This window comes from Coturnix japonica, chromosome 17 (genome assembly GCF_054131305.1).
Source record: "Coturnix japonica strain WE chromosome 17, WE-NBRP24, whole genome shotgun sequence".
Lineage (NCBI taxonomy): Eukaryota > Metazoa > Chordata > Aves > Galliformes > Phasianidae > Coturnix > Coturnix japonica.
In genome coordinates, this window is record NC_140679.1 from 14717744 (window position 1) to 14728715 (window position 10972).

A 10972-nucleotide genomic window follows, 5' to 3' on the forward strand; every position below is an offset into this window, starting at 1 on the left:
TTGTAATGTTTCTTTCCTATCGTCCCTATTTCCCCCCCATGCACTGCACAGGGAAGCACTGAGCCCTGCTTTTGAGCTACTGAGTGAGCAGAAGGGTTCAACCTTATATTCGAGGTTTGCCTTGTTGTTTATTGCACAAACCCGAATCTTGGATGCTTTTAGGGCTCCCCATCACCCCCCTCCCATGTCCCTATTAAGCCCGACCCTATAGCGGCTGCGGGGCGGAGCTGGGGGGCGGAGCGCTGTTCAGTGCTGCCCCCTAGCGGCCATTCCCCGCAGCCCCGCCCGCTCCCCGCAGGCCGCAGCCGCCATGGCCGCCCTGCACGCTAAGTCCGGCGGACCCCCGCAAATCCCGGACACCCGACGGGAGCTGGCCGAGCTGGTGAAACGCAAACAGGAGCTGGCGGTGAGCAGGGAGCGATGGGGACGGGGGGGATAAAAGGGGGAAAGCGGTGAGGCTTGTGGTTGTGGTTGTGGCCTTAAGGTAAGGCCAGGCCCGCTTCTATGCATCGCGCTGTGTGTGCCCGGTAGGAGACGCTGGCCAACCTGGAAAGGCAGATTTATGCTTTCGAAGGGAGTTACCTGGAGGACACGCAGATGTACGGCAACATCATCCGCGGCTGGGACCGTTATCTCACCAACCAGAAGTGAGTGTGGACCCCAAACCCCCTCCCCATCCATCCCAACCCTCCCCCTTTCCATGGACCCCCAAACCCCCCTCCCCATCCATCCCAACCCCCCCCCACCCCCCTCCCATGGACCCCCAAATCCCCCTCCCCATCCATCCCAACCCCCCCCCCTTCCATGGACCCCCAGACCCCCCCCCCCAATCCATCCTAACCCTCCCTGCTTCCATGGACCCCCAGACCCCCTCCCCATCTATCCCCCCCCCCCCCCCCATTCCATGGGCCGCCTCCATCTGCTTTTTTCCTTTGCAGGAACTCCAACAGCAAAAACGACCGCAGGAACCGCAAGTTTAAAGAGGCCGAGAGGCTCTTCAGCAAATCCTCGGTCACTTCTGCTGCGGTAAGAGCTGCCCCCAGCCCCCAACCCCATGGGACCGAGCTGCTGTGGGTATCTGTTAAGCCATGAGTGCATCCCTGTTGTCATTAACACCCATTTCATCCTTCCAGGCTGTCAGTGCGTTAGCTGGAGTCCAGGATCAGCTCATTGAGAAGCGTAAGTCACCTCTTCACTTGGCAGAATTAGGAAGGATTGAGCTTCTCCCCACAGCTCGGCCCCATCTCTGCTTTGTTGGGCTCTCTGCTGTCCACTTTGGATGGAGAAACCAGGATTGAAGTGATGCCTTTAGATGTCTTGTGTCTCTCCATCAGCTGCACGTGGCTACGGGAGGAGACAAGAGCTTCACTACTGGAGGCTGCAGCCTGTTGTGGGCGTCCAGCTTTAAGACCTTTCCTTCTGCTGTCACCATGGCTTTGGGTCTGACAGCAGGGCTGCATTTCCAATCCTTGGCACGAGAAACTTGGGTGTCTGTAGTTCTTGTAGCCTTTTTTCCCCCCCATACTTTGCAGGAGCAGCCCTGGGATGTGAACAGTGAGGTGATCATCATTGGGCTCTTCTGCTTCTCGTCCCATTCCAGGTGAGCCAGGCAGTGGGACTGAAAGCGACACATCTCCAGACTTCCATAATCAGGAGAACGAACCCAGCCAGGAGGATGCTGAGGAGTTGGATGGATCAGTGCAAGGGGTGAAACCCCAAAAAGCAGCTTCTTCCACTTCTGGAAGCCATCACAGCAGCCACAAAAAAAGGAAGAACAAAAACAGGCACAGGTTAGTGGCACCGACAGCCTTCTAATAGTGCAATGGGAACGGTTGGCTCTTGCTGATGATGTGAAGGGAGCTAGTAACTCGTCAGGTCGTTTGGTTCTATCACTTGCTTTGAAGCTGCCTGTGCTCCTGCTGCTCTCTTTGTGTCAGGGAGGGAGGCAGCTCAACAGGCATATTCAGCACAGGGTTCTCATAGCTCAGGTGTTTTTGACCAGGCTTTGTGGGTTCTTTTCTCTTTTCAAGCAGAATAAAGCTGTCTTCCCTGCAGTAGAGGAAGATGACAGCCCCGGCCTCCTGTGGTTGTTCTTTGGTTTCTACAGAGCTAAGGGAGATAGGAATGTCAGTGCTTTCTTTGGAGGAGGAGGATGGAAAACAGCTTAGAGTGTTCTGGGGGCTGCCGACACTCACTATCTTTACTACATTTTCTACTCCAAAGCTTTCCTGTTGTGTCCCAGAGTCCTTTGATTATAGCATGTACAAGTTGCTTTATCACACAGATCACAAGCTCTTGTAATTAAACTGGCCTGAAATTCACATGAAACAGATTTCCTGAGCTCTTTGTGATTGAATTTAGGTGACCACTTCAACCCCTTAAGGCGCACCTTCAAGGCACGATGCAGCACAGTGAGCTGACAGGTCACATTGGGATTCATTGAATTCCAGTGCTGCTTTCCCTGGATGTCAGGTTCTTATTGAGCTCATTGGCTTTGGCTACGGATGGATATTCCTCTTTGAGGAGCCTTCCCATACAAATGGTTTATAATATAGTGATAGATCCCACAGGGACTGCTGGGAAAAGGTCTGTCTGGGAGACACCAAGGTAGGTGTAGTGCCTGAAAGCCAATTAATTACGACTTATTAGTTAGGTTTTCAGCCATTAGCATTTTTAATTGGAAGGTCAGGGTTTTCTCCCCACAGCAGCCTTATTTGGGCACACATCCCAAAGTATTGGATGTCCTTTTGGGTTCCTCCTGAGCAAGGAACCAGCAACAGTTCAGAAGTGTTTTTTAGCCCTCAGGCAGTTGGGAGGAAGGCCAGGAGTAACAGAGCACATCTCTAAACCACTTCAGAGAAACAATCTGTACGACTGAAGTACAGCATAAGAATGCTGCTGTTTCAAACAGAATCCAAAGCACTGCTGGGCACTTACATGGACCACAAAGCAATCTGCTGCAGGTACAGTGGGGTCTGCTGCAAATGCCATAAATAATATAAACTCTTTTGCTCCGTTACATCACCCAAACTGTAGTGACGAGTGTTAGGAAGAAACTGCCCTACTGAAAGCTTGTGTTGCTTTGGGGTTTCTTCTGCATTCCTTCCTGTGAAGCAGCTACTGTTGGAGACACAATATTGGACCTGAGGAGCCTTGGTCTGATCTGGTATGGCAATTCTTATCATCCTAAGAGATGCATCTAAAGAACCCAAAGGATTTTGCAGTAATGCTTAGCATGGCCAGGTAGTGGAAAGTGATTAAATGTGTTTGTAATGCAAACTGTTAGAAGTTGTGATCGCTGCTAACGTCTGCCCCCTAAATTACAGCAGAAGAGCCTGAGTGATCTTCAAGTATATCCAGGTTTAAACCAAACAAAAGCCAGTCCCAGCTTTTTTTAATGGCACAGCTCATTCTGAAGCTCTTTCATTTCCAGCCTATGTTTGAATTCTCTCACCTGAAGGACTGGGAGCTGCTGGGAATGGATGCTCTGAAGGTGCATTGACTTCCACCAGTGGCAGCGAGGAGAGCTGGATTCGAATTGAGCAGAGCTGGTGTGAACAGCTGGGTTAATTTCTGACTATTCAAGCAGGGGATCACATGGCAATGCTTTATTGAAGCCATCCTCTGTTCCCTCAGACCATAGAAGGCCCAGATGGTGATTTTCTATGCATTCAGCAATTATTCTCAGGGCTAAAAGGTGTTTTAGGGGAAAACAGTCCTTCCTCATAGGGATCCGGTGCTGAGAAGCACCAAATAGAGCAGTGAGGGTTGGGGTAAAGTGCCACCAGTGTGAGAGCTGAGATGTGGGGTGGGAATGCAATGAGCCACAATTGGACTCAGCCATGGCACCATTCCGAGCTCCCAAAGGGATGTGGGTGGAAGGCTGTGTGTTGTGTGAGTATTGGGAACATTGAGTGCGTACGTGGCTTCATGGTTGTGTCCACCTCTGCCTGAACAAGCTTTGCTTTGCTTAATAATCCAGACAAAGCCACTGCTTTCTGACCACCCGTTGAGGTTTTGCGAGCAAATCCGTTTCCTGATCTCCCTCTGAGCTCAGCACACAGCATTCCCTGCATAACACCGCTCCTAACACCTCCCCATCCCTGAGATCCACCTGGGAATGGGACAATATCCACCCTGCAGTGCTTTTTCTTATGCCCCATTCTGGTTAAAGACACTTTGCAGAACTTCATGGCGTTTGAACACCGGCTTTTATTTCTTCATTGACTTTGTTTTTAGCGTTCTCGCTTAGGGTGGCTAATGGACTAATTGATTTAATTCCTTAGTGTATTAATTTCTATTGCTTTCTTCCTTTCAAATGCTGCCCCTCAGCCCGTCTGGCATGTTTGATTATGACTTTGAGTAAGTTTGACTTGAATTAGTACTTGTGCTGTGTTGTTAGTGTGTAGACACCGATGTGCCTTTTGAGACCTTTCTAACCCATAGTTTATCTGTTTAATTGTAGGTATGTATATTAGGTTAGGCTGGGAAGGTTATTTTAAAAACAGCAAAGCGTGATGGAGGTAACCTTTTATTTAATAACTTAACGGCAAAAACCAAATTGAATTAACTTCACTCTCCTTTACCTCTCTGCTCCGGGTTTGAAATAGATGAGCTCTTTAATACGTAGCTTAAAAACTGATTCTTCTGGCTTTGCTTCTGAAGGAGATCAATGTAGATTTGGTTATTTCCTTCTGGATGTAACATAACCAACTCCCTACCTCTGTCTCCTGTAATCCCCGCCACCTTAAACTCCTCTCTCTGTTCCAATAACCCTTAATGCTATGTCTGAATAATGACCTGTGGCATAGTTACACATCTAACCAGTTAATGTAGAGCATGCGTACGTAACCGTGTTTCTTTATGCTACGTAACTTCCCCGTGATCTTTATTAACTCTTATTCTGAATGGGACTGAATCTGCATTGTGGCAAAGAATAAAGAATCCACTCTCCCTCTCTTTGCTGCTCTCTTGTCCAGTAATATTGGGACAGCGATTTGGCTCAGCCCAATTGAGAATGTGGATTGAATTAACCAAAATAGCCTTTGTTGTAGCCTGTGCCATATGCAGTAGCTGGTTCTTTTGAGACCCACTGTTTGTGTAACGTATTGAAATGGACGTTTCTCTTATCTTTCCAACCACAGGATTGATCTCAAGTTAAACAAAAAGCCGAGAGCTGTAAGTATCAGTGCTCTGTCACCGTTTTTGTTGCTCATCCTGGAAAAAAAAAAGCCTCCTCTGCCATGATATGAGGTTGTTTTTGTGCTTGGGGAATGCATAGGGATGAAGCTTAAGCATCGTCTTCCAGATGTAATAGTAAATGAGCCCAGGTGGGCTCGTTACGGAGCAGGGTTGCATTGAAGCCGTGTGTGCTTTTTATGAGCAAAAAAGCTGTTTTGCATCTTTGTTCTGTTGTGAATTGCACCGATAACAGCACCTGGTTTGGGCTGAAAACAAACCTCTTTTGCCTTCACCTGATGGTGTGTAGAATGAGAGAAGGCGAGGAATCCCAGCTCTGCCAGCAGAGGTGGAGGTAGGAAGGTCTTAATGTGCCCATCTTCTCCTGTCTCTACAGGACTACTAGAAACATCAGTGCTGAAGATTCCGGGATCCAAGCCTACATGAATCCCCACCAAGAATAACTGCAGTCATCCCAACGAGCTCAATGGCAGCTCTGTGGCCACGTGTGTGCAGAAGGGAGCAGTCCACTCTAAAGAACTGTGGGGGGAGAAAGACTTGGGACGTGTCTTTGCATCATATTTAGATAACCTGTGTTACAGGAGATAAAGGTGTAGTTGTAGTAGTCCTCCATTCCTGGCTGTTCTGCTCTTCCAGCTCAGTCAGGAGCTCCCTTCAATCAGCTGATTTTATTGCTATAAAAGCATGGGGAGGCATTTCCCTTCCTGCAGGAGCAGGGCTGTGATTCACCATGTCCCATCCATGCTGTAATGCTTAGGTTACTTTTGTTACTGAGACATAGCTTTGTGGTTTTGTTTGTTCCTTTGTTTTTGTTTTTAACCCAGAGTGCATCGTTAATAAATGGGCTTTTGGTTTGTTTTAATGCTTGTAAGAGAAGAAGGTTCTTCATTTTGTGGATCAGCTCAGTTTGATTCTTAGGTAGGCAGAGAACAAGGTGGTCACCCACTTTCTCTGCCATTACTTTTAAATGCCATCCCCTGATGTTGGCACAGTGCTTTTAGATGCGGAGGAGGCAGGAGCTCAGAGCCCTCCTGTTCTTTGCTATCTCTGACATTGGGTAGATTCTCTTTTTAATACAAACTCCCCTCATTTGTACATAATAAAAGTTACATTCGTCTCTTCCCATATTCAGTGCTTCCAGTTTCACACGGCAGCTCTTTGCATCCCGTTACCCTTTGGAGGGATCCTTTGTGCTTGCTTTCCTGCCGTAGACATAACACAGAGTGCTAGAAAGGATTGCCAGGCATTAATCTCCAGCCACGTTCAACTAATCCTGCTTCAAGGTAGGGCTCGGATGGCAGGCAGTCCTTGTGCTGCTGCTGGCGCCGTGCCTGCAGATAAGGGATGAGCAATTTGGATTGCCAATGGGAAAGTACACGGAGGGATGAATGTTTGGTGCTTTTCTGCAGCCACCGAGTCAAGATCCCGGTGTTGAAATGAGCTGTATTACCAGTCACCTGTAATGCTTTTGTTTGCTTTGACAGCTCAGAGGGGGAGAATGCCATGTAAAAGCTGTAGCACTTGCCTTACAGCCTCCCATCTACTTGGTGTTGCAGCAGAGCCTGGATTCTGCCCTGCTGCACTTCTGCTTTCTTGGGGTCCTGTGTTGCAGCTCCTTGTGGCAGTAGCAGAGACCATCTCCCCCGTGCAACCCCTGCAGGTGAAGGTGAATGCATAGGATCAAAGTTCCCCCTTGTTTTCTTGTTAGGGAATGAAGGCAGCTCAGTGTTTGCTGCCTTATCCCACAGCAGTGAGTGCTGCTGCTGCTGCTTGGCCATAGGGAGCTGCTGGAACACAAGTGGTTTAATGGGAGAGCAGCAAAGCTGCCCTACTTTTATTTGTATTTAAAGTTGTTCCTCTTAAGAGGTAAAAGAGAAAGAGGAATGGAAGCTGTAGGAAATAGCATAAAGTCCTAACAGGGCCTGCTTTGCAGTGGGAAAAAGAAGACTTAGCTGATGGTTTCTGACTACTTGACCTTGGTACAAAAGCTGCTTTGCTTTGGTGCTCTTTTTCCCCCTGTGCTGCTGTTCTAAAAGCAAGGTTAGGAAAGGCCTGACCTCGAGGGGGTCCATGCTGCACTTGTGACCTCAGGGACAGTGTTGTACCTTATGGGCTGGAACATTTCCCTGCAGAGAAGCAGCAAAAGGGCTCCTGTCACATAGAGATGTTATGGCAAAGCATCCATCAGCTCCGCATCCCTGCAGTATGGACTGGGGGTGCTGCAGCTTTCCCTAAAGGAAGGGAACGAACAGACTCAGTCTGTTCTGATTTTGGAGATCGCTGCCCATCAACATAGAGCACGATGGTAAATGCTTTGTGGTTCGAGGAGCACCATCCCATCCTGCTACAGCTTTCAGACTGAGAAGCCTCGTTGTCCTCTGGGGTCTGCTCCAGCAGAGGGAGCAGAGCTGCACGTCCCGGAGCAAGAGCTGCCAGCAGTGACAGCGCTGCAGCATCACCTTCCTCCATTGTAATAGAAGCATCTGCTCAGTTTGAGGACAGCAGCATTGAGGGGTGTGAGACAGAGCCTGGCATTGCCTGAACCTTCCCCTTTATTTCTCTTACACAGCTGGAGGTAGTGAAGCTCCCCATGCCAGGACAGCTGACCTTGCAGCTGGCTGCCCAGGTTTTTACACCAATGCTAATGAAAACCAAATACAGTTAGAATAAACCTCAAGTCCTTTGCTTGCACAAGATGAATCCTAAGCAAAGAGAGGGGTGGTGGCCCAGCAGCCATCCTCCTTATAGCGACTGAAGGTAAAGCAGAAGTCCTGTTAATCCCTGGCACGGCCTCGTCACCAAGAGGATTAGGGAGGCATTTAGTGATCCTGAGCAAGGGGCTGAAGGCAAACCAGCAGGCAGGAGGAGCAGCAGCCACCACAGCACTGCAACTCCTGCCCAGGTTGAGCTGGGCTGCACTGCCAGGTAAGTAAGTGGGTAGAGCACAGGGGGGAGGAAGGACCCAGCTGCCAACCATTGGCAGGGTTGGGTGCACCCTGCAGCTGCTGCCTGTTATATGGGAACTGCAGCACATCTCCATTCCACTCTGTGGCTGCAGGATCCCCATGAGGAAGCAGCACAGCCCAGGGAGGTCGTGGTGGAGGCAGCTCTTGCTTTCTGGCTGCTGGCAGCTCCTGTCCCTGTCCAGGACGGCTCTGCATGGGCTGCAGTGGCTCTGGAGGCTGTTGTGGGTCAGTACTATGGGGTTCCCTCACTATGGAACTGTGTGCATGTGTGGGCTCTGCACCGCTGTGGGATTGCAACCCCATTCCTTGGGCAGGAGGTGTTGTGAAGAGCCCTGGGGATGTGGGGTCTTTGCTCCCCCTCCAGGCCCTGCCTTGCACCCAGTGGGTCTGACTGCACTGTGATCTCTCTCAGTACCTTCTGATCTGCTACACAAGCTGCTGGGACATCGCCTTCCAGTTTGCTGAAGAGGTAAAGTTTCCCCCCACCCCCAACACACACATACACTCCAATGCCCACAGGGGCTCTCCAGCAGTAGGGACTCATAGTGATGCAGTGCTGGGTGGAAGGAGGGCTTCCATGGGCACCACGCAATGGGGTCCATGGTGCCTTTTTAGCTGCTGAGGGTGGACCACGACAGTGAGGAAGAGGAGGAAGACACCGCTGCTGCTGCTGCATTGGAGCCCAGACAGACAGGTGGGTGCTGAGGGGCAGGTGGGGCCCTGGAGCCGGCTCAGGTGGAGCAGGATGATGGTTCTTGAACAGTGTTGGAGCTGCAGCAGCTGCATGATGCCAACGAGGCCACACTGGGGAGGTTGGAGGCGCTGGAGGATGATGTCCGCTTCCTCTGCACTGAGCTGGGGGCTGAGAAACTGCTGTGGAGCAGTCGGTTCCTGGAGCTGCTGCGGGAACAGCAAGAGCTGCGGCAGAGGGTGGGTAACCCTGCAGGGTCCAAAGGATCTCTGGAGGGTTCCCCTTTTACTCCCCCCCCCATCCTAACACAGTCACTCATACCCTGTTCCAGCTCCTGCAGAGGGACAGCAGAGACAGCTCTGAGCTGCTGGGAGAAGCCAAGGAGCTGAATGGGGATGAGGGAGAGGATCCTGCAGGTAGAGCTGGGGATGTGGGGTTGCATTGAGATGGTGTTTGGGGAGGGGGCTCCCAGTCCCTGCACACTGCAAAGGACTCCATGGGATGGAGCAGCACTGATGGCCAGGCAGCCTCTGGGAGCTCAGTGCCAGGCAGGAGCTATAAGTGCCACTGTGAGTCGGGTACCAAAGTCTTGCTCAACCCAGAGCTGGGACAGTGCAGTCCTCTCGTGTTCCCATGTCCCTGTATGTGCCCATCTCATCATTCTCATCTCATAGCACTTTGTGCCAGCAGGGTGCTGCCTGGTCCTGCCCAGCCCTGCCTTACCCAGCCCATTTAGCTCACAGCCAGCTTCCCATGTGCTTGGAGATGGGGTCCTGGCCACATGTGGCTCTTATTGCATCCAGTGCTGTGCTGGATCACAGTGCTACAAGCTGTCCTCATGCTCAGAACAGAAACCTGGGAGCCAAGCATCACTCAAGGCCACACAGCACCTCCTGCTCTGCCCCAGGGCAAGTCAGTGCTGTTCCTGCTGCCAGGGCCACACACAGGCTGTGTCCACAGCATAGGCAGTGTGCCCTGGGGACCCAGCCAGCATCCTCCTCAGCTGTTGCAATGCATCGGGAGTGTCCCAGAACAAGAACTGTGGTCACTGAAAGTTCCCACCATCACCTTTCACAAGCTGGAGGAGCTGTGGCAATGGAGGGATTGCAAAACAGCAAGCACTGCCCCGTTTACTTCCTTCTTGGATGAATACATCCCCTCCATCAGCATCTTCCCATATGTGTTGCAACTCCGACCAGCCCCTGGTGGAGGGACTCATCATGGGGGAGCAGCTCAGTTGCTGCAGTGTGAGCATGGAGCAGCCAACACCAACCCACCTCCCCCAGAGCTGATATGGAATAAAGGACAGCTGCTTCCATTGGGTCTCATTTATTCAGTGCCCACCCAGCCTTGCCTCAGACCCCCCACTACAGCCCAACACATGGCAGCAGCCAACACTGTGCTGAGCACTGGGTGCAAGTGTGTTGCAGCCGTGATTCACTTACGGAAGTGTTTATTGTGCTGTTCAAAGGAGCGTGTGGCAGCAGCACTTCCTACCCTGCAGATAATTCTGCCTTCTGAGCAGCCTATGCAAAGCAGCTGCTCCTCAGCTGTTCCCACTGCAGCTCCAGCCCCATGTCTGCCCTTCCCTGTAGGTACGGGGCCATCACCAGCTGCCTCTTTGCTTGTCAATGATAGATCCAGGCCTGCCCAGCTCCCAGCAGGTGCCAGATAAAGGGGAATGCAGCTCTCTGTGCTGGGTAGGATAAAACTATGCTGCTTCTATCTCCTCCAGCTGCTGCTTGCTGTGAGATGGAGTTTATAACTGGCACCAGCACAGAACTGGGCCTAGGCTCATGGCTGAAGGTCAGCCCAAGTATATGACCCTGCTTGTTAGTCCTGCAGCCCCACAGCTTCTATTGGGAATAGCTCCATGCCACACCAGGCAGACTTGTTTGCTGCTGCTTGTCAATTAACCCTGTGCTGCTGTGCAACAGCTGCCACCAACCCCATCCTGCACTGAGCCCCACTGCAGCCCCTGCTTCCCAGGGCACAGCATGCAGGGACTGCTCCTCCCAACGTGCCCATGCAGCACCCACACAGTCAGGGAACTGATGCAATGCAAATAGCAGCAGCCTGACTCACCCTGCATTGACCTGGCTCCTGTATTGTGCTT

The 10972-nt window shown here is 51.2% G+C and overlaps 1 protein-coding gene across 7 annotated transcripts; it reads left to right on the plus strand.

Annotated features, from left to right (window-relative positions):
- Positions 1–287: 287 nt before the first annotated feature.
- On the plus strand, positions 288–6061 carry MEAF6 (MYST/Esa1 associated factor 6). 7 transcript variants are annotated; one of them, XR_004309550.2, is made up of 9 exons: positions 288–406; positions 532–647; positions 939–1026; positions 1134–1179; positions 1601–1790; positions 4333–4362; positions 4466–4523; positions 5145–5178; positions 5576–6061. XR_004309550.2 is itself a non-coding variant. In XM_015883603.3 (8 exons), exons 1-8 carry the CDS (start codon positions 311–313, stop codon positions 5582–5584), a joined length of 609 nt encoding a protein of 202 aa, XP_015739089.1. In that variant the 5' UTR covers positions 288–310; the 3' UTR covers positions 5585–6061. The 7 variants fall into 7 exon arrangements, 5 of the variants coding, with proteins under 5 accessions (XP_015739089.1, XP_015739091.1, XP_015739090.1 ...); XR_001559387.3 differs by lacking the exon at positions 4333–4362; XM_015883603.3 differs by lacking the exon at positions 4466–4523.
- Positions 6062–10972: the final 4911 nt, after the last annotated feature.